Genomic DNA, 23,645 nt, shown 5'->3' on the forward strand with positions numbered 1-23,645 from the left:
ACCTTCACTCTTTTGGTCTGTCCCTGTCATTTCAAAGGTTTACCAAATTCATGGTTACCAAAGAGCCACTCAAGGAATTTGGGCTTATTCAGCATTCAATCACCATGAAGAAAGGCTTTGGTTCTGAAGCCTAAAAAACCCAGAACCTGTCTGTTCCCCCTAACACTGACTTTGGCCCCCCTGAAAATGAAAAATAAATAAATAAATAGTTTATGATTAAACGATTTCTTGGCTGACGGAATAGGCGTAACTAACGCTATTTGTCATTCTAGTCGGACCCATTAGAGCGTAAAAACTGTAACTAGTATCTGAAATAAATATGTGTAATGAAACAAATACCAATAACTGTATTGCATTGTTTTCTTATGCGCAATTATTTCATACTGTCTTTGTCTTTTTCGTCCTGCATTTATTGTGCCCCCCTCAGAAAATAACTGGCCCCAGCCTGGCCCCCCCAGTCAAATTGGTCTAGAACCGCCACTGCCCATGGAGGCGAGGGTCTTCATGTGTTGGACATACCACAGCCCTCCCACATGGCGTTCTGAGTTACTGATGTTTATTGGTGGAAGCATAGGTGGCATTAACGCTGGGGACATGTTCCCAACAACTTTTAAAAGAGCACATTTTGTCGTGACTACTTTTTAAAAGTATAACTCGTTATAAGTGTTTTGAACAATTGTTACAAATGTAATAAACAAGAACACCGGTTTCTTCTGCACGAGAGAACACGTTGGGAACAGTTCGTAAGTCCACACTTGATGGATGTATTCCTGGGGACCCAAGATGTGCAATTTGGACATGTCAGTAAACTTTAAATAGGAAATGTAAAAACAAACATTGCCCCCTCTTTGCAGCAGCAGGAAGCAGGCACTTTCAAATGAACTCATTTAAACTCAATATAATTCCTCCTTACTCTACTGACTCTAAAGTTGAGTTTGCAGGTGTGTGGGTCGGCATGGAGAACAGGTGTGTGGGTCGGCATGGAGAACAGGTGTGTGGGTCGGCATGGAGAACAGGTGTGTGGATCGGCATGGAGAACAGGTGTGTGTCTCCTAAAAAAAGAGCAGATTATTGGCTTCCTCAATCATTTCCCCGCACCACACATACTGTATGGTGGTTCCTACGACAATAGTCTGTAGCCTGACAAATAGTAGGGGAACTAGTATACAAAAAAAGGCTGGGTCGCAAAACAGATGTATTTTTATATGAAAAAAGTGTCCACAGCACTTTTCAAAGTGGGTGGAAGTGCAGTAAACTGTTAGCAATTTAACTAGGGCCGGAAAACGAGGGGTATTCATGTTATTTGCTGGAAATATACTGACAGTGAGTGATCCCCCTGATTCATCAGATTAATTTAAAGGGGACCTATCATGCAAAATGCACTTTTGTACGTCTTTTATACATGAATATGTGTCCCCGGTGTTCCAGGGAACTCACCAAGTGTCAGAAAACACAACCCTCTCTATTTTCCTCCATACCCAAATCTCTAAAAAAGGGGCTGCAAAAAACTGATAAAAACTGATCCAGATTTGAACACGTTACTGACGTCAGGACGGTGGCGCTACGGCTATTGGGCCAACTCCACCAATCAGGAGGAGACCGCCACGGCCATTGCCGTTCGAAAGTGCTGGAGACGCTGTAGTACATATGCCAGGCCAGTAGATGGTGCTGTTCTCACTGAATCTGCCCCTGCACAAACAGAGCTATAAATTGTCAAATTGAGCAAAATGAGGCATGGCTAAAATGCATGACCTGTTTGGTATTTTGAAAAAAAAGAAGTATAAATATGCCTACACTATATTATTCAAATATAGCATGATAGGTCCACTTTAAACAAGCGAACAAATGTACGGTACCGCACTGTATGCACATTTAAATGTATATATATTTAACCTTGTTCTATATTTACATGTACATTCACCTCCTCAGAGTTTAATGCACGTCATTTGTATTCATACTGATACAGATACATGTTTATTCTTATTCTCCTTGTATTCTTCTTATCCCCGTATATATCGCATGTGTGCTATCTGTTTCTCTCTAACACCTGGATGTGCCTACTGGGATCAATAAAGGCCCATCTGGTCTTAGATGTGCTCTCACTAAAGTGTATACACTGATGTTTGGAACACACATATACTGCTTATCTCTGTTTGGCACATGAAATAAAGAAGTATCAATACATAAATAAACTATACTGATCAACCACCACAGCAACAGCCAATACATTTCACATGATACGTTTTTATTTGACACAAAGTGAGAGTGAAGAATCAGGGAGAGTGGGAATACAAAGACGTGGACGATCAGCTGCATCCTAAAGACAGAGAGCAGAGCATCGGGTTTTAGGGTTAGATTTGACATCTTCACAGAATGTTGCAGAATACCAAAACAGCTATATTGGCAATATAGATATCCAATTACAAAAATCATGTTATACTGTATATATTTCATTCTAGTATGATCAAAACAAACAAACACTCACATACCATTGTGGGGGGGTTATTCCAGGCCATTCCTCACTCTGTACTCATGTAGATCTGCACTGTTCTGCTTAAAGAGCTGGGGGGGGGGACGGGGGGGACAGTAACAACAAGCCATTTATTAGTATTAGCTAATGTTTTGATTGGATACTTCTTCATATTCTAATACATCATCTCTACTTCTTCAATAACTGAGTGTGTATCCTCAATGGCTTCAGATGATATGAATCACTTTGTTAGCTTCTTATTGCCACCTGAGGCCTGTACTACGAAGCCGGATTTTCGCTTAGCCGGCTGACTTCAGGGAAAACTTGGGCTTTCCGGTCCTACGACGCTGGTTCTCTTTTTAGCGGGCTAGATCTCCATGGTAACTTATGCTGAGCGGCTAACCTCCTCGGGAGGAGGTTAGGTTGCAGGCTAAGAGATCAACTCAGTGAAAGCACCGCCTGCTGACCAATCAGAGCTCCGTGTGCGGAGTTTAAAGCTATCAAGTCATATTACAGGATAGAGGAAATACAGAAAAACTGCCGTTGCAGGAAAGACGGCCGGCAAAAATCAACTGACTGTGTGAACGTGAAAATTAATAGAATATCCCCTCCCATCTCAGAGCAATCTGACTATTATAACATTAGCGTTAAGAAAGCTTACTTAAATATCTGCCACAACATAAGTAACCGGATCAGAGTAACATTAAGTACAGTCCGCGGCACTGTGAGTGCAGACGTCGATGTGTCACATTATCATTCATATCATATCACATCATAATGTATCATATATTTCCTTATCTGAGTCAGCTTCTTGAGCCGTATCTGGCCGTGCAACACTCACAGTGTCACATACTGTATGCAGAAGTATTATTTTAAGCAACACATTAAGTTGACGAAACACTCGAGTCAAATTCTCCTAATTAAAGTCAGATCCACTCGTGTCTTGGACAGGGCAGTGATATCATAAACCTGTTAATGTACGCATTCAAACACTTTTTCTGTTACCAGCTGTATTCACCTTGCAGGTGCAGCTATGTGGCTTTTATCCTGGATAAAGTGTTTAAGTCATGGATGTTTAAAGTTTAACTTCTTCATATTTGACTAATATTAAAGTTCACTTTTCATTCAGGAAGTATGACGCTGCGCTGTCAGTACGCTTGTCCATGTTTGTGATTGGTTGATTGCTCCAAATACCACCCCTTTCATGTGAACGCGCACCTAACTAGATAGGACACGGCTGGCTTAAGCGATCCACTTGATAACCAGCGTGCGAGCGCGTATGTTTTGGATTGGGCCAACCGGCTAACTCAAACATATCCAGGTTAGGAAAATCCGGCTTCTTAGTACAGGCCTCTGGAATCAAATCAAATAACATCAATACCAACATAAGGGGGATACTGGGAACCCGAGAACCCCACAGACCAAATGCCACTTGAAAAGGCTTTGCCTCATGAAGATAATTGTATAGAATACATAAATGAATAGATACATTGAAAAATCAAACATTGAAAATAAAGAAATAATAAACATTAAAAAAATCGTCCCACTGTCTGCTGCCCTTTCCTGGGCAAAGCAAACAGAGGAAATACTTTGAGATCCAGTAAATGCTGAATGGTGCTCAAATGTTTCCCTCAGCTACAGGATTCAGAAAACTATTTGGCTGAAAGACAAACCTATCTTGGCCGATGACATGCATTGCGTGCTTGGTGTATGAACAGAGTTTGGTATTCATACAATAAGACGGAGATAAGCTCATAAGGGTCAAACAAACGGTGTGAGTTTACTGTAGCACTATGCCAACTAATGATGGTCTTTATAAAAGTGTATCTGTAAACTGGTGTGGTTCTTTACCAGGCCCCAAATGAAAGCAGCTGATCCAAAGGCAAGGCCCACTCTGATCCAGTTAGGGTTAGTCATGTCTGCTTTGGAGCCTTGGAAAAAAGACCTGGATCCAACTGCAAAACACATGAAAATAACAAGAAGAACGGGGCCGTTAATCATTTCAAATGAACATGGACCGGCACTGGCAGTCAGCACTTCAAAGTGTTATAAAGTGACATAATTGTGAGAAGAAGGAAGTCTTGCAGACGTATAAGAGATGACTTTACAACATTAATGAAACCATGCCCTTCAACTGGCCATATTCCATTTGAATCACATTGAAAAACAGCAACTTGTTAGATGTATGTTACGGTCTGCTTTAGTGGAGGCACACTGTGGACTGTCCAGTTATTGGATCATGTCGAACTGGAGAATGGCCACTACGCACACCTAATGTTGTGATAGAGGTGATAGAAATATATTTCTGCTCAAAAGTTAGCAATGATTGAGAGTCAGACCTAAACATTTCAGATGTGTGTATCTCACACTGCACTGTCACTTTAATTCATGTATCTTTGCTTCTAAATGAGTGTTTTTAAATGTCAATTCTTAATGCTCTTAATGTCTTTCATTTTTGTAAAGCACTTTGAATTGCCTTGTGTTGAAATGTGCTATATAAATAAACTTGCCTTGCCTTGCCTAATGTTGGAATGAAGTCTTCTTTCAGATGTGTTTATTGCGTTAATATTAATAATAAGAAGAAGCGGGTTAGCATTACATTGCACAAGCCTCTTAAAGAAATGTGTCGTGAGAACACATTTCATTCTTACTGTTACACTATATAAACATTTAAAGAAAATATTAGCAAATAGTTGTAAACAAATTCACTGTAGGGAATAGTAGAGCGCCTGTGTGACTACAGTGTTACATGAATGCTAAGCTAAGGTCAGGCTTCATAACAAATACAGCGTTAACGTTATACAAAACAAGACAAAACCCGGCTCTTTCAAAATCATAACCTTTTTTTTATTACCGCGATGTGACAATCTTACCTTTGCTAACAAGAGCAGCTCTAGATAATAACTGGGTGAAAGTCATTTTAGCTTAACAACAGTTCCCTTCAACCGATCTGTGATCCTGACACTCTGCGGTTGATTACATTTCCTGGAAGGATGAGTGGAATGGATGATTCAAGATCACCGATAAATCGATCTAACCTTCTTATGTTTGCTGTCACTTAAAATAGTTGGTGTTTTAAACTAAAATCACTGTTTTAGCGCAATTCGCTTAAAAAAAATAAAAAGGGATATGGAATTTGGTTGGCAACTGTCGACAAAACCATAGACTGGACATAGGAGCGTAATGATGCACTCTACATTTAACATAATAATATATGTAGGCCTACTATTTTGGAACATAACCAGATACATTTGTTATGTGTGTATTTATTCGTATAAATATTATTTATTCACATTACGTGTTGACCCTGCTCGCTTGGTGCTCCTCACGCAGACTCAGACAGCAGCCCTGCGGTGACCCGGAGGAGAAGCACATCGGCCATTTTGCTCGGAAGGGGGCCTGGGCTTCAACACGTGAGAAAGAGGAGCCTGAACAGTCCAGGATCTCTGACTCCAAGAGGATATTATTCATGTGTGAACCGACAGATGCATAGGAAGCCACCACAATGCCCACAATCACCCTGCCGCCGAAGGAGAATGCTCTCTTCAAGAGAATATTGGTAGGCTAATGCCTGAGTTAGCGTTAGCTCGCTGGCTAATGCTAGTTTACCAAGTAGCCGTCAGTTATAGCAGTAGCTAGGAAGCCGCTAGTCAATAACAAAACTGTTCCGAACACCAAACGTACTTTCACTGTCTCTGTTATTAACACTTAGAAGTAACATTGCAAGGAAGAAAGCAGCCGTGTAGGGTCCTAGCTATGCGTTAGCCTTCCAACACACCAAAGTATATGAATGGAAGCTCCACACATGACAGCTTTAGAAGTGAGGGACAGTGGAGTGAGCTGTGCAGTTACAGGCTGCTCTGCACTGTGCATAAAGTGTTTATGTGGCCAAAATAGTTCAGTTTAGTTCAGATTTCACCGCAAGCCAACTTTCACTTAGCAATGAAACTGTTCACCTAGCCTTTTTACCAGATTACATTTAAGCACAAGTCTATAACCCAATGATTTGATGCCACATTTAAATTGGGCATATCTTTTGAACACACACAAGACTGAAATAGTTAAGTGGTAATCACAATATTGAGTCGTTGACGGTATACATGACGTTTACATTAAAGTTATAGTACTAGTAATTAATTAGTAGAATATAGCATCAATTAACTAATATTTATTTGGGAGTGTGTTCTTTACTTTGTCAGTCAGGAAAGTGAGGGTCAGCTTGTCTTATGACATTTCATACACAGCCTCCATCTTCAGTTCTATTTCCTCTTCTTCTTTGCTTTAATGGCGAGTGTTCTCTTTCCTCAGTTTTACACTATCATGCTAAATGCACTGCCAGGAAGGCTGTGTCCACTCTAGGGTTAGGTATTGGTCCCTGGAACACAGTGTCAGCACTTGGCATATTATTACATTTAGCATATTATTACATTTAGCACCTGAACTGGCTGTCTGGGATCAGGCAGGCTGTTGTCCTCACATGTGAAGTCTGCTTTGTCTGTTGTTGCAGAGATGCTACGAACACAAGCAGTACAGAAACGGCCTGAAGTTTTGCAAACAGATCCTGGGGAACCCAAAGTTTGCTGAACATGGAGGTAAGACACCAGCTGCGTCATTCAACAGGACTTGTTAATGTGCTGTACTCAGTCCTTTCAGGTGGATAAACTATGCAACAGAAGTACTGCTTCTAAACTACTTCAAACATATATCTTGGGTGTTTCCCAGCTGTAATGTATTGTGTTACAGGAGCAGCAGTGTGTTCAGGCATTACAATATTATAAACATTTAATAAAGTATAGACAATAATAAATCAAATCAAAAAATAAGCAGCAAATATAAACATATCAGTAAACAGTAAAAAGACATTCATTACAAATAAAACACTATACAATATTCTGGATAAATTAAAATGATCTATAAAAGACCAAAAAAACTGCAGTAACAGAAATATAGATTTATACTCCAGAGCAGAGACATATATATACATGAGATAGTTTATACATTGCAGAAGTACAAGGTGGCTGTTGTGTGAATTGTTGTTGGTTAGAGAGCGGGAGAAACTATAACTGTAGGGCAGCGACTTCTCTGCCATCCAGAGGTGAGGTGTTGTCAACTGTTATGGCAGGAATGACTTCCTGTATCTGTCCTGGAGCTGGAGCCTGGTCTGTTGGATACCATGCCATGTTTAACATGTTGGTTATTAATGGTACAGGGAGGAATTGCAATAACCGTCATGTCTATGTATTTGATGTCAGCAGTGCTTTATTCTTTAGAACTCAAACTTCTTCTATTAACCTAGCAAGCAAACTAAAGCCATCATTTTAAATAATAAGAAATAAAGAGCAATGTTCACCCTCTTTACAACTGTTGTTGCTGAATGTGTTTCCCCCCCCCCCGCTCTGTGCTGCAGAAACGCAGGCCATGAAGGGTTTAACCCTCAACTGTCTGGGCAAGAAGGAGGATGCGTACGAGCTGGTGAGACGAGGCCTGCGCAACGACCTGAAGAGCCACGTCTGTATCCTTCCTGCAGCAACACAGCTGCCCCCAATTCAGCTTAATTTATATTTGTTTGTTACAAGTAAACACCTGGATAGTGCACTTGCTGTTTTTCTTTGCTTCCTGAACTTGCTCTTCCTCCAGGCTGGCACGTGTACGGCTTGCTGCAGCGCTCAGATAAAAAGTACGACGAGGCCATTAAATGTTACCGCAACGCTCTGAAGTGGGACAAGGACAACCTGCAGATCCTGAGAGACCTCTCTCTGCTGCAGATCCAGATGAGAGACCTGGAGGGCTACAGGGTGAGGGTCGCCAGTGAGAGGGGATGTGTGTGAAAACGGTAGCTTCCAGATGAGAAGTTGGGGGAGGGGTTAGGCAGGGGCAGACGATTACCCATCCTCCTGTACAGGGGGTACAGTTATTTGGTGAAGAAAAGACAGAGGAGCAGTGAACTCACTGGTGGACAGTATAATGAGATGCATTTTGATGCATGTTGGTACTGACATGTGCTGCTTGTCTCCTCTGCAGGAGACCCGGTACCAGCTGCTGCAACTGCGTCCGGCCCAGCGCGCCTCCTGGATCGGGTACGCTGTAGCTTATCACCTGTTGGAGGACTTTGAGATGGCCGCCAAGATTGTTGAGGAGTTCCGCAAAACACAGCAGGTAGGCCAAAGCTATAGACCGCTCAACAGAACTGTACACATTTCATCACAAACTGATATAGAAGAACCGTACACATTAGCCTTTTATACTGCGTCAAAGCCGCAGGATCTGGGTGTGACTTTTGTTTTCAGAGGGGCTGAGACAGGACAAGCCTTACGTTTGCTAAGCAACCATTACCAGCTAACCATATGATACGAATATCTTCAGGGTGTTATTTACATTATTAAAGCGGAGCTTATTAATGATGTGTGATATTCTAGCAGAGGTGCTCAGAAAATGAATATAAGTTCAAACACTGTCTGATCTGAAAGTCAGGGTAACGACAGACCAGCACTGAAATAAACAACTTCTCCTTCGTATTTGCCGTATACTAATATTTACAGAAGTAATCATATCTCTCGGCTGTGATTGGTGGTTCCTTGTCACATGATAAGCTGTGTGCGCTTCTGTGCGAAATGAGCACGCAAAAAACATGTGTCCAGCCCCTCACCTAAAGCAAGGAGGAAATAACAGATGTTTTATAAAACTCCAGTCATCATCACAACGTTCTTCAAAAGGGTTCAAATAGTTAAGGTAAAGAAATAGGTGTTCAATAACTTGTAATAAATAATAAGCTGCCATTGGTTGTGTTGTTGAGTTGCTACCATAAAAATGAACTGACTATGCATCACAGAATCTATCTTCATCTATGCTTGAAGAAATATTAGTTCAAGCCAGCCAAGATTTGTTGCAGGCAGAAAATGCTGAGTAAGGGTTTTACATCCTCTGCTGAACACTTTACTGAGTCAGCACTCCAGCCCCTGATGATTAACAAAGTGCAAACCTGTGTGTGTGTCTGTTTGCTTGTTTGTGTATTTGTGTGTGCAGACGTCTCCGGATAAGGTGGACTACGAGTACAGTGAACTGCTCCTGTATCAGAACCAGGTTCTGAGGGAGGCGGGTCTGAACAAGGAGGCTCTGGATCACCTGAACAGCTTTGAGAAACAGATCTGTGACAAACTGGCTGTGGAGGAGACCAGAGGTGGGTCCATATGTCCCCCCCAACACAAACACTGTTCCTCAGAATGTGTTACCGTAACACTATTTACATTTGCTAATGGGCACTCTTTATATTTTATTTCCATTTCGTAATTTAGACTGACTTCCTTCTATAATACAACCATCTATACATTGTAAGCTTTGTGCATGTGTGTGTAGGAGAGCTGCTGCTGAAGCTGGAGAGGCCGGAGGAGGCTCTGGAGGTCTACAGGAGGCTGCAGGAGAGGAACCCGGAGAACTGGGCCTACTACCAGGGCCTGGAGAAGGCCTTAAAGCCAGGTGAACACTGCATGATGGATTCATGGAGTTATACTGAGGCTATTTATAAGACTGTCAATCAGCTGTGCATCCTAGAATGAATTTGTAAAGGCTTTTGGCCAAGGGTTGACTGGCAACAGAAATGCCTCTGAGTAAGAGGAGTAGTAAAAAGAGTAAGGGTTCATCAAATGGTCCATCAGCCTGTATCATGAGGTTCCTTCAGACTGAAAGTATCATAGTGATTCAGTGTGGCCTGCAGTATAAGTGGGGGATAATATGTTTACTGTTGATGATCATTTGTTCTTGTGTGCATGTGTGTGTGTCCAGAAGGTGTAGAGGATCGGCATAAGATTTATGAAGACTCCTGGGTGAAGTTCCCCAAAGGCCTGGTTCCCCGAAGACTGCCTCTTAATTTCCTGACAGGTAAACACCGTGCAGCCTGCAGCAGCAGGGATGGAGGACTAATCAGATCACTGATGATTTCATACAAATGGGTTATATTAACAGGGTTAGAAACAGCATGGCCTCTAACAAAGAAAGGCTTTCACTGGGGGGAAATGTTGCCATTATTTTGTATGTAAAGCAGAAAGGGGAGCGCCCTCACAGTGCAATGCTAACACATCAGGACAGTTTGAACTTTAAGTTCATCCACATCATTATTTTTGTCTAAAGGCAAACGGGGCTGCTGTTAACGTCGGTGTGTACAACGGTGCCCCGCGCACACACTGGAGAACTGCGCAAAATCATCTCGCATGCTCCACTAGCACCAGCCCCCCCCCCCCGTCGACGTTCGCGACACAGAGGGCTTCATCACATCACTTTGCGTGGGCCCACCTGTTGGAGTACCAAACACTGTCTCCTGGTACTCATCTGAGTAACTCACTAAGAAAGTTATGGGCACCCCTGGTTCTATAGGTTTTGGTGCATGTAAATGGGCTGCAAAGGCTCAAATCCCAAAGTTTCTCTCCCACACCCCTCCCCCACTCCTTTGTCTTGTACTTCAGGCCAGCTAACCAATCAGAGCAGACTGGGCTCTGGTTTGAGACAGAGCTTTTTGAACATCAAAGCATGGAGACATGTCACAGTCGAGCCACTGAACATGATCTCTTCAACAGGTCAATAGTAACAAGCTACAAATCTCACTCTTCTTTCCCTCCACTGTGTGTGCTGCTGGCCAGGGGACAAGTTCCGTGAGTGTCTGGACAGCTACCTGAGGATGAACTTCAGTAAAGGCTGCCCCCCCGTCTTCACCACCCTGAAATCCCTCTACACCGACAGAGCAAAGGTAAGCACACTGAGCTGAGAACATTGGAGTCCTTCTCGTTCCTAGTCTCAAATGAAACGGCTAAACTTGCTTTCTCCTCATGCAGGTGACACTCATTGAAGAATTAGTAGTTGGCTATGAAAGCTGCTTAAAAACCTGCAGAATATTCAGTGAAAACGGTGAGCTGTGCTTGCTTTTGCTTATTTCCCCTCAATGTATTCTTGGATTAGAATTGATAAAATAAGAAGTACTTTATTGATCCCAATGTGGGAAATGTTTGTAATTGATATGTGACTTCATGTGAATCACATATCAAGGCAGAGCTGTGATGATGTGTAACATGTGTGCAGACGAGGGGAAGGAGGAGCCCCCCACCACTCTGTTGTGGGTGCAGTATTTCCTGGCGCAGCACTTTGACTTCATAGATCGGCACGGCACGGCCCTGGAGTACATCAACGCGGCCATTGACAGCACCCCCACCCTCATCGAGCTCTTCCTCATCAAGGCCAAGATCTACAAGGTTTGCAGTAAACTCCCACTCAGTGCAGTATGAGTTTTTGACTTTGATGGTCTTTTATTTTGTATGAACATAGAACATATCAGGGCTTGGACAGCAAAACACTATCAGTGAAAATGAGAAACACAAACCAAAATAGCAGTGCAGTGTTCCAAAGTCAGGCCAAAGGAAAGAAAGACATTGTTAAGATCCGAGATATTTATAACAATCCCATTTCCCCAGTATTTATCCCCCTTCTCCTTTTGGAGAGCCAAAGTCATTTCTCCACAGAGCGGATAGAAATGATTATGTTAATAAGGAGAGCAATAGAGGTGGAGACAGCATTTTGTAATAGTTTGTTTTACTTGTGGCCATAATAACCTTCAAAAGGTATTTATAAAATATGAAAGCCTTTAGGGATATGACCAAGGTAGAGAAATGTGAAAGACAATTCAGATTTCAGGTGGAGGTCTTTAAGCTCTCTGTGTCGCTGCAGCACGCGGGCAACATAAAGGAGGCGGCGCGCTGGATGGACGAGGCCCAGGCCCTGGACACCGCCGACCGCTTCATCAACTCGAAGTGTGCTAAGTACATGCTGAAGGCTGGCCTGGTCAAGGAGGCCGAGGAAATGTGCTCCAAATTCACCAGGGTGAGAATGTGTCCTCCTTTGTAGTCCAATCACTTTATATCAGGGGTGTCCAAACTTTTTCCAAGAGGGCCGGATTTGATCATGTGAAAATGCCCGGGGGCCAATAGTCCCTTCTGATATTATACAGTGTTGTATAACAATTATCATTGTCACAATTATCTTCATTTTTCAAATGGCAATATAACTAAATATAAGCCACTCAGGCAGGCGTGAAGAACTCTAAAAACACGGCCTTTCATTCTGGAGAGTCAGATAACATTGAACAGATTATATGGAATACCTTAAAGGTGGGGTAGGTAAGTTTGAGAAACCAGCTCGAGTGCGCTAGAATTTGAAAATACACAACCGGAGAAAATCTGCCACTTCCTTACAGAGCCCCTCCTCCAACACACACGAACGCGCACATGACCAATGAGGGCACAAGATAAGTTTGTGCACAGATGGAAGGCTGACAGGCAGGTAGGCCATCCAGTTATTTTAGCCGGGCCGGCTCAAATGATTGGTCGTGCTTTTTACAGTCCTACGGCTTCCACAGATGACATTTTTTTATGGATTTTTTGTCAAAGCACTTCAGATATTCATTGCTATCGGGATGTTAAGAGCATTCCATGGAATATAACACAAAGTGTATCTCGAGCCGGTTTCTCAAACTTACCTACCCCACCTTTAACTTTGAAGCAGATTTGACCTATTTTTTATAAAATGGGGTGCCAGCCAGATTCAGGTCTGACAAATAGTCATCTGAAATATTCAACAGAAATTGTTCAGTCAAACCATACACAAATTAATTAATTCGGGAAACATCTCCTCCATCACCGAAATGCAATACAAAATAAGTCACACATCAGTTTCCATTTTGGTCCGATCTATTTCATGGGGAAAAACAACACATGTAAGATCAGTGTGTGCAATGTGTGGTGAACAGAGTCAATATATACAGTTCAATCCGCTTTAGCAAAGAGTCCAGTTAGTTACAACCCCAACATGAGTTCAATCCAATTCATTGGCCAACAAACAAAGGCAACTCAAAGAGTCAGCTCTGGTTTTAGGATCCACCCAAACCAAAAGCAGCATCAGAAAAGGCCAATTGCAGCATGTGAACGGCCCCAGAGTGGTGCTGCCGCCATGCGGTGAAAGGATGAATTACAATTTAAAGATTTATTCAGTTCGACAGTGCTACCTGGCAAACTATAATAAATAATACATTATAAGAGCGAAGCTGCGGGCCGTCTTAAATCAATTGTCCCGCAGGCCGGACTTTGGACATGGTTTATATAGAATTTCAGTGGACAGGATCCCTTCCTTTGTTATCACCAAATAGTGATATACAAAAATGGACTTACAACCAGGGGCGGACTGGCCATCGGGACGTTCGGGACGAATCCCGATGGGCCGGTACTGAAGTGGGCCGGTCGGACGATGTGGGCCGGTCGGATAAGTCACTAGCACCCCCCCCCCCCCGTAGACAATTTCCTCGCGGTATATACTTGCGGCACCGAGGTGAGCCGCTCGGATAAGTCACTAGCACCTCCCCCATTAGTATTTTACCGAGGTGGGCCAGCGGTACCGAAGTGGGCCGGTCGAGAGTCCCGGGCTGATTTGTAGTCCCAGTCCGCCCCTGCTTACAACAATGACACGTATGTTATCTTTAGGAATGTAAACCTATACATGATGACTGGTACTGAACCAATTACTGTATGGTGATATATACCGTAACCATGGTGAACTGAAATGCCTACAGAGCCACGTAGAGGTTGGTAGAACCTGTACAGTGCAGCAGGCACTGCTGGAATCATCATACTGGTGTGGATTATAAATATCAAGATAAATATTGGTACTCGCGATATAGCCTTAAAATACCCCCCCCCCTCTCACTGACGTGTGTGTGTTTTCAGGAGGGGGCGTCTGCCGTGGAGAACCTGAACGAGATGCAGTGCATGTGGTTCCAGACAGAGTGTGCGCTGGCCTACAAGGCCATGAACAAGTTTGGAGAGGCCCTGAAGAAGTGCCATGAGATCGAGAGGGTACGCTCCCACAGCTGTCATTTACTGTAGGAGCCACACTTGTAATAGTTTGTTTCTTGTAACTGTCAAATGGGTGTGGCTAATGGTATTTAGGGCGCCTGGTGTATGTGGAGGTTGGTAGTATGACATGTGGTGAGCTCTGAGGTCTTTTGTTGAGCTTATGGTTCTTTTTGGTTATTGTCTGTTTATTTGATTCATTAAATATTCTTAAGTGTTAACTTCAGTAGGGACTTCTATTATTTATACGCGTCAAAGCGATAAGCAAAGATGAACCTCTGAGCGGCCGTATTCATTGGGAATATAGCCGTCACATTTATCTTGATATAGATTTGCAGTGTGTTATCCAGACTTCCACTTTACTCTTCCTCTGCACCCCTCTCTTCCTCCCTCTGTCAGCATTTTGTGGAGATCACAGATGACCAGTTTGACTTCCACACCTACTGCATGAGGAAGATGACGCTGCGCTCCTACGTGGACCTGCTGAAGCTGGAGGACGTGCTGCGGCAGCACCCGTTCTACTACAAGGCCGCTCGCAGCGCCATCCAGATCTACCTGCTGCTGCACGACCGCCCGCTGAGCGACGACAGCAAGGAGAGCCAGGCGCACACCGGTCAGACCCGCTGTCACAGTTCTCCTTAACATGATCCCAACATGTCTGGATCAGTCTTATATTGTCCAAGGGATAAACAACCATGATGTAAATAATGTATTTATATGTTAGGGAACTGCAACGGAGCAGGGTACTACATATAAGGTAGAATGGAGCTGTCCTTTTATTGACTTATTCTCATGAAACACACCAACCAGAGTAAGTGCTATATTGTTCTGGTAATGCCATAGCACTCAGGATCAGTGTGTTGTGCAGTCAGTATGAGACCGTGAAGTGGCAGCAGCTTCAGGTTGTTCAAAGATTCATTCTCAGGAAAAGGGAAGCAATGGCGCTCCAATAATCACTATTAGGACAAGAGGTGGACATTTCTTATAGTGTCTTTTGATGTCATAAAAGGTTACATGATCCTATTCCTGACCTTTTTAAAAACTGCCGAGTAAACCTGTTTATTTGAATTAGCATTTGGTAAACAATACCATCTTGGTGACAGCACTCTCTTAAAAGTGTCACTACTACAAACAAGTAAAGATATCCTGTCGCCTCCTGCAGAAAATCTGAACGACAAGGAGCTGAAGAAACTGCGCAACAAACAGAGGAGAGCGCAGAAGAAGGCCCAGCTGGAGGAGGAGAAGAAGATCGCAGAGAAGGAGAAGCAGCTGAAGAACCAGAAGAAGAAGAAGGAGGATGATGATGAGGAGATAGGAGGGCCCAAAGAGGAGCTCGTACCTGACAAACTGGCCAAGGTGGGTCCTGCTCCCAGCATGCTCTATGAATACTGCCTTTCTGCTAATAATAGTAGGTTAGGTCAAGGTACAGTGGAACAGTACATGTTCTATGTATTTGATCAATCAATCTACATATTATAATCTGAAGTATTATTCAATTCCATTCAAATACAATGCAAAAGACCTGTTCTGTATATATCTGAGACCTGTGATATATTGATGAAAAAGAGTAATAGGGGACGCTTAATGTGTTTGACCAGGTGGAGAATCCTCTGGAGGAGGCAGTGAAGTTCCTGATCCCTCTGAAGAACCTGGTGCGGAACCAGATCGAGACTCACCTGCTGGCCTTTGAGATCTACTTCAGGAAAGGTCCCTGCACTCACCACGCCTCACACTCATTCATGCACTCCCAGCAGGTAACCATACCAACGATTCTCAACATTATCTGTCTTCTTTCCTGCAGAGAAGTACCTGTTGATGCTTCAGTCCATCAAGAGGGCTGTGGCCATAGAGCCGTCCAACCCATGGCTGCACCAGTGTCTGGTGCGCTTCTTCAGAGGAGGCAAGTACCCACTGAGCTCAATATGTGTTCTACCCAGAGGTGGGAATTAACTAAGTACATTTACTCAAGTACCGTATTCAATTACAATAGAATTGGGAGGGATGAAACCCTCTTTAATGGTCACACATGCAGAGCACACACAGTGAAATGTGGCCTGTGCTAAAAGCACAGGCCACCCATCCTAGCACCAGGAGTCTAGTACTAGGAGCAGTGGGCAGCTATTGTACAGCGCCCGGGGAGTGAGGGGGGAAGGGGGGTGTCCGGTGCCTTGCTCAAGGGCACCACGGCAGGGCAGGAGGTGAACTGGGACCTCTCCAAGTAGCAGTCCACACTCCACATTTTAGGTCTGGTCGGGGACTTGAACCGCTCCCAGTCCAAGCCCCTACTGACTGAGCCACTGCCGGACAATGTTGAGATACTTGTACTTTACTTGAGTATTTCCATAGTATACTACTTTGTACTTCTACTCCACTACAATTCAGAGGTAAATCATGTACTTTTACTCCACTACATGTATTTAATACCTTTAGTTATTTTACAGATTTGGATTGATTATGTGAAATATAATCAACTCTTAAATCAGACTTTAGTTCCACCTGGAGTAAATTCACAAGCTACCCTGCAGTATACAAAGTCATTTAGTGTTCTTCTACGCACAAATTCTTTATTCTTATTATTCCGCTGGGTTATTTTGCGCCTCTTCTGCTCCCACATTCCACATCGCAGAAACTCCATTCAAACATCAAAACGTTCAGCTCGATCGGGAATCGATGGCTATTACTTTTATCATTCATAACTTTCATAATTCCAGAGATGCATCCCATAATACATCCCATTTTTAACCATTGAAGTCAATGGAGAAACTCTTCAGACTTGAACAATCTTCATGCAACTTCAACTGCTAACTGTTCCTTCATACTTTCACTCAGAAACCTCATTCCAACTTTAAAATGTTACACATCTTTCTGACATTATTCGTGTAACACAACTTTTAAATCTGATTCTTACTTTTAGAGATATTAAACATTGTTCAGACCTTGGTAAAGAGGCTTTCTTCAGATTTTAACATTAGTGTGTATTGCGCAGCTCGTTAAGGCAGAGTGTGTGATGTCACAGCTAGAGTGGAGGACAGCTTGAAATTCGCCTTCATATTTCTTTTTAAAATTGCCATAATTCCCAAACCCTACGCTCCTGAGACATCATTTTTGAAAAACGTAGGAAAACCTCTCCTAGGTTGGAAAAACAAAATGCCTCTTGAGGGCATGAAGTGACAAAAACGTTCAACATGTCTCCATTAGCTGCGTTCACACCAAGTACTTTGCCGTATTTAGTGCCGGCACTCAGTGCTCCGGCACTAATTACCCCAGGGCATTTAGTACAGATCACGTTCACACCGGAGTACTTTTCCCTGAGGGAAGATTACGCAAATGAGCCGCTGACATCACTTCGTCTTCTTCTGCTTTGGGTTTACTGGCAGGCCGCAAACAACTTCACGGCGTATACTGCCACCCGGAGTCCCCGGCCAGAAGTCCCCGGAGTTGGGGACTGGCTTCAGTAGAAGCTGCTGGGACTCTACTGAAGCCAGTCCCCGGAGTTGGGGACTGGCTTCAGTAGAAGCTGCTGGGACTCCCAGCAGCTTCTACTGAAGCCTAAAATCGCCAGAACGCCGACACCTCCTCATCTCCACCGCTCCCATGTTTTATTTTGTATTGCCATAAGTTAGTCTCTCTGCGTTTGTGCGCTGGGCGAATGCTAATGCTAATAATGCTAATGCCAGGATAATAAAATGGCGGCTCTTCAAAACATTTCAGAGTTGTACGGGGCGTGGTTTGCAATTCGCAAACACTTTTTTCCCCCAGGAAAGTACCATCTCTCAGCAGGCACTAAAAATGGGGGTAAAAGTTCCCGGCACTCAGTTCTCTTTTTGGTGTGAACGCGACATAAGGGGTACTAACGGAACTAAACGCGAAAAGTATGGTGAAAAGTACTCCGGTGTGAACGCGGCTATTAAGGCCCATTGTAAAATTCAATCTTTCCTCACAGCAGCAGCGGCACACCTTTTAGTTAATCTGCCAAAAAGGCCACATTATTGACCCGAAAGTACACAAAAAGCAGACTCAGACTCTCGTCAGGGTCCTGAGACGCTTCACGCGTTGAAATTTCACCGATATCTGCTACGGTTATTCAACAAAACGTTCACATGTAAGAGGTTTATCTCTCATTCAGAACAATGGGAAGGCTCTCCTCTCACTGATTACTGCACATCACCATGGTAACCTTTGATCTCTGGACACACACAGGCGTTTGATAACGTCGTCACCTCAAACACAAAAACCTGTGTGATGATGTCATAACTCCAACTGACATGCTCAGAACGCCACCAAACATCACATGATGGTTAACACTGGCCCTGAACAGCTCTATGTCAAATCTGATGTTACATAATGTGGTGTTACCATGGCAACGCATCCCTTGCCATAAAACACGATGTCGCTGTAACTCCAATGGACACGGTCCGATCGTCCCCCAATCTTCACTTGTATATCACCGGTCCATGGCTCAACAGCCAAATCTGAGATCTCACCATATGCCGTTTCCATGGAAACGCATCCCTCGCAGAAGAAACACGATGTTGTCGTAACTCCTATGCAAATGGTCAAAACAGCACCAGACTTCAGATAATGGTTAATTAGACCCTCCAGAAAAACGCGATTATGCGATCGCATAATTTACCGCATAATCAGCAAAATGGCGCAGATTTTTAAAAGGGCGCATATTTATTAAAAGGTCGCATAATCCCCGCATTTTTCCACACAAAATTGAGGGGAAAAAAAGTTAACGTGAAGTAGTGATGTCATCAGCTCGCGCAGGTAAACAACACCGTAGAGTGAATGTGTGGAACTCACACGAGAGAGAAAACAAGATCAGCGCCATATAGATTATTATATACTATTATACTATTATTATTATATACTAGTATACGGCTCTGACCAAGATGAACAAATCGAATCCATCTCATTTGCCTACGAACAGTTCTGCTAAAGACCGGGCAAAGGCAGTAACGCCGATGTCCTTGCACGAAAGTGGGGGGAAAACTATTCGGCAACCCCCGTGCAACTGTAGTGTTGGAGCATAAAGAGAAAATCCGACGGTGACGCCCACTGTGATTAATTCAAACATTCGAAAATGCTTTCTGCTGGCTGGCGGACAGAAGTAAAATGCCAAACAACTCACGTTCACCGAGGCCATCAACCTCCAAAAACCTTCGAGTGGCTAACAAGAAACGAAGGTGAGTAGCCTACAAGATTGAAGCTGGTCAGATAACGACACGAGTAATGAAAACGTGTTGTGTGTGGTGTGTGTGTGTTGTGTGTGGTGATGGTGTGTTGTGTGTGGTGTGTGTGTGTGTGTGTGGTGTGTGTGTGTTGTGTGTGTGTGTGTGTGTGTGTGTGTGTGTGTGTGTGTGGTGTGTGGTGTGTGTGTGTGTGTGTGTGTGTGTGTGTGATGTGTGTGTGTGTGTGTGTGTGTGTGTGTGTGTGTTGGTTGTGGTGTGTGTGTGTGTGTGTGTGTGTGTGTGTGTGTGTGTGTGTGTGTGTGTGTGGTTTGTGTGTGTGTGTGTGTGTGTGTGTGTGTGTGTGTGTGTGTGTGTGTGTGTGTGTGGTGTGTGTGTGTGTGTGTGTGTGTGTGTGTGTGTGTGTGTGTATAAATAACACTTTGTGATGTAGCTTGCTTCTAGTATGCTTGTTTATCATAGGAACTCTTTAAAAGGGCTCACTTTCATTCAGTAGTAGCCTAGTAACAGGGTGTGGGAGAAGAATCACCTTTTTTCCGCCTCCCGCATATTTAAAAACCCCGCATTTTAGCCCGCATAATCAAGGATTTTAGCCCGCGTTTTTCTGGAGGGTCTAGTTAATGGTCCAGCCTTCAACATGTCTATGTGCCATTAGTGAGTTTTCCTCAAAAGTTGTTGCCATGGCAATGCATCCCTCGCCGTAAAACACGATATTCCTATAACTCCTATGAAAATGGTCAAAAAGTGCTCAAACTTCACATGTGTGCTAACAGTCCAGCCGTGTAGACATCTACGTGACAGTTTTGAGATTTCTTCAAATGGCGTTGCCATGGCAACATAATGCTCGCTATGAAACACAGTTTTCTCATAACTTCAGTGAAAATGCTCCTAATGGCCCAAACCTTCACAGGTTTGGTAACGATGCAGCCATCAACACATCTAAGCGTATTATGGAGTGTCATCAAATACCGTTGCCATGGCGACAGATCATTCGCCATCAAGTTAGTTCAAAAGTTTGCAGTTCAAATATTCTGCTGCTTTTCCAAGCCTTTTTACTTTCTTTTCTTCTCTTATCACACATTCAAGCCCCCAGTGTTCATGGATCATTTCAATCTAAATTACATTTCAGCATAGCAGTTCAGCGTCATCTTTTCAGCATAAAACATTCCCACTAGCAATTTCTTCAGGAATTGCATTCTCTAGTTAAAACTAGCTGCACCTTTACCAGCTTTGATAACACTTTAATGATCAATCATTATAAAACATATCATACATATTATTCTGAAATGGACCAATCTGCACAATGACTACTTTTATTTTTGGTACTTTAACTATATTTTGATGATAATACTTTTCTACTTTTCCTTGAGTAACATTTTCAATGCCGGACCTTTAGTTGTAAAAGAGTATTCCTACGCACTTGTACTACTTCTACTACTACTACTACTTTTACTCAAGTACAAGATCTGAGTACTTCTCCCACCTCTGGTTCTACACAAACTGTTCATCCAACTGTGATTTACTGTGTGTGTAGTTGGAGAGAGTGCCGACTTGGCGGAGGCGGTGAGGACGGTGCTGAAGCAGGAGATCTCACGGCTGTTTGGGGACAGCGACCCTCAGAGCTTCAACAAGAAGTTCCTGAGCCAACACTCCAGCTCCATCCCCCACAGACTGGCTGGTATGCTGCGTGCACACACACACACCACACAACACAACACACACACACACAGATGTACACTTATGCGTGCGTAGTAATATTGCCATTGTGATTTTATAAAAACGTGACTTTATTTTGGCGTTTGTCCTCAGCTGCTAAGATGATGGTGTACCTGGAGCCCTCCTGCCATCAGGCAGCCTGTGAGATAGCTACGGCCCTGGAAGAGTCGCTGACTGGGAGAAGCATCCAGGTCTGACCTCACACACACCTGTCTGTTCAACATGCACACACTGATTAAGATAACTAACTGTTTGTGTGGTTGCAGGTCAGTACTGAGGTGCTGGAGGCTCTTTGTGATGGACAGCTGGGGGGGGGGTCAGCAGAAAGCTGCGGAGGCGTACCGCCCCGCCTGCCATAAGCTCTTCCCCTACAGCCTGGCCTTCATGCCCCCCGGTTACCAAGACAACAACCCCACCATCAGTGCCAACGGCGACCTGTCCTCAGGAGAGCACGACGACATGGGCAACGAAATGTGAGCCACGACTACAAGAGACGACGAAGAGGAGGAGGAGGAGGAGGAAAAGGAGCGCACACCCCCAGACGCCTTAGACCCCACCCCACCCCCCCTTCCCTGGGCTCTGGCTGCTGTGCGTTGCCCCCACAATGCACTGATCTGGATGGACTGACCACAGGAAGAGCTGGCACATGGAGGAAGGCTGTCCATAGAACTGTTTCACACACACACACCACACCACACCACACCACACACACACACACACACACACACACACACACACACACACACACACACACACACACACACACACACACAGGCCCTGTCCATAGACAATCCGGGACAGGGAGGCACAGAGGATTGTGGGACAGTGGACGTCTCAGATGGCTGTTAACACAGTCCAGGTTTTCTATAACTCCTGTGTTTTCACGCCATGTCCTTCTTGTAGGTGCATCTGCTTCTCACGTTTTTAAAAGTAATTTATATATTACAAACTGACAAATGGATTAATAAAACAATGTTTGCAAAACCACATGGTGCTGTTGTGAGTGCTGATGTTTAGAATGACTTCTGCTGGGGGGGCGGCTGTAGGGACCTGCAGCAGGAGGTGAAGCGGAGGATGAGAAGCTAAACTAGGTAATTCCCCATTTTGACGTTTTACATTTTGCTTTAGTCTGTTTTGTCATGCTACCTCAGAATATACTGTTAGAGCCAAAGCATCACAATATCACAGCACACAAGACAATCATATATATTTGTAAGTACATTTAGTCCTGTGGCTGGATTATGAGAAATATTCCTGTCCTATTTCCTAAAGACACATAATAAATGCAAAGTGTATCAAGTTCACAAATAGAATCAGGGTTCTGTTTGAGCTGGGTATTTTCCATAGGTATTTTCACACGAGAAGGGGATCTGTGGTCCCAAAATATGTTGCAGGGTTCTGTCAATCCAAAATTGGTTTCTTTTTGGGCATGTCCAAAAAATGGGGAAGTGAGCTGCTCCACCATTCCCTCAGCTTCTCCAACAAGCATTCTCAACCAATGCTAGATATTTTCATTTTAGTAAGGAAAAAGCTAACAAGACTCTTCTAATGAAATTGGCGCCAGTATCTGGAACGTGGAGAAAGTTATTTCACATAGGTTTCGCCAGGTGTGATTGAGTGTTTATCCAATGTTTGAATCTCGAGTCCATAGTATTTGGTTTGAATCCAGAATAGTATGCAATCCATCTAGCTTTGTCAACTGTTTCTCCACATGAAATTGTATCATAACTTCAGGTAAAGGGGTTTAGCTATTCCCGGTAGATTGTCATAGCTTTGTGATCTCCATCATTGCTTTCATTGGGACACCTTTGCACTCTCCTTATTTTCCCTTCCACTTTGCTTCATACCCATCATCACACCAAACAGTTGTTAGCTGGGCAGCCAGGTAATAATCCCTGAGATTAGGGAGAGCCATTTCGCCTCCTTCTTTACTGATAGTTAATGTACTATATTTAATCCTTGTCTTTTTCCATTCCAAATAAAATGAGAAAAAATTGTTTGCCCAATCCTGAAATTGGGTATGTGGAACTTTCACCGGCAATGACATAAAAAGGTAAAATATACATTTTTATAGTCTCAATGCGGTAAGTGAAATTCAGTAGTAGTGTCGACCAGGCACAGATCCATTGTTTATTTTAATATAAATCATTGGGACAATATGTTAACCAATTCCCTAGTACTTGATTGCTTTTTGAGACCAATCAATAGGGAGTCTTAGTTTGAGATTGGGGGGGGGGCAACTAAATGTTAAAATGTGTGTTATTTGAATATTGAGCTTGTAGCCTGAATATGTGCCAAAAACATCAAGTAGATCTAAAGGCTGACCTCTGGGTCACGTCACCAGCGTATAGCGCCACCTGGTGTTCTCTATCATCTATCATCTTT

At 43.5% G+C, this 23,645-nt stretch overlaps 2 protein-coding genes across 3 annotated transcripts; one reads left to right on the forward strand and one right to left on the reverse strand.

Moving 5' to 3' along the window:
* Positions 1-2,224: 2,224 nt before the first annotated feature.
* On the reverse strand, positions 2,225-5,569 carry ndufc1 (NADH:ubiquinone oxidoreductase subunit C1). 2 transcript variants are annotated; one of them, XM_034133827.1, is made up of 4 exons: positions 5,344-5,569; positions 4,322-4,425; positions 2,490-2,562; positions 2,225-2,317 (listed from the first exon to the last, which is right to left on the reverse strand). In XM_034133827.1, the coding sequence occupies exons 1-3, from the start codon at positions 5,387-5,389 to the stop codon at positions 2,503-2,505; spliced, it is 210 nt and encodes a 69-aa protein (XP_033989718.1). In that variant the 5' UTR covers positions 5,390-5,569; the 3' UTR covers positions 2,225-2,317; positions 2,490-2,502. The 2 variants fall into 2 exon arrangements, with proteins under 2 accessions (XP_033989718.1, XP_033989726.1); XM_034133835.1 differs by having other exon boundaries at positions 2,486-2,562.
* A 219-nt stretch (positions 5,570-5,788) lies between these two features.
* Positions 5,789-22,247, forward strand: LOC117485271 (N-alpha-acetyltransferase 15, NatA auxiliary subunit-like). The gene is given in 21 exon segments (XM_034133841.1): positions 5,789-6,029; positions 6,978-7,062; positions 7,878-7,982; positions 8,108-8,265; positions 8,492-8,626; positions 9,494-9,647; positions 9,824-9,943; positions 10,250-10,345; positions 11,101-11,207; positions 11,293-11,365; positions 11,537-11,706; positions 12,179-12,331; positions 14,227-14,355; positions 14,752-14,965; positions 15,515-15,708; positions 15,951-16,059; positions 16,154-16,252; positions 21,079-21,222; positions 21,354-21,451; positions 21,527-21,568; positions 21,570-22,247. Coding segments are annotated over 21 exon segments (2,607 nt in total). The 5' UTR covers positions 5,789-5,975; the 3' UTR covers positions 21,738-22,247.
* The last annotated feature ends 1,398 nt before the right edge of the window (positions 22,248-23,645 follow it).

This window comes from Trematomus bernacchii, unplaced genomic scaffold (genome assembly GCF_902827165.1).
Source record: "Trematomus bernacchii unplaced genomic scaffold, fTreBer1.1, whole genome shotgun sequence".
NCBI lineage: Eukaryota > Metazoa > Chordata > Actinopteri > Perciformes > Nototheniidae > Trematomus > Trematomus bernacchii.

Coding starts and splice junctions, on each gene's coding strand:
- ndufc1 (XM_034133827.1), bottom strand. CDS start 5,389: ATGACTTTCACCCAGTTATTATCTAGAGCTGCTCTTGTTAGCAAAG. Junction 4,426..5,343: donor AGCTGCTCTTGTTAGCAAAG/GTAAGATTGTCA, acceptor TGTGTTTTGCAG/TTGGATCCAGGTCTTTTTTC. Junction 2,563..4,321: donor CTGCTTTCATTTGGGGCCTG/GTAAAGAACCAC, acceptor CCCCCCCCCCAG/CTCTTTAAGCAGAACAGTGC.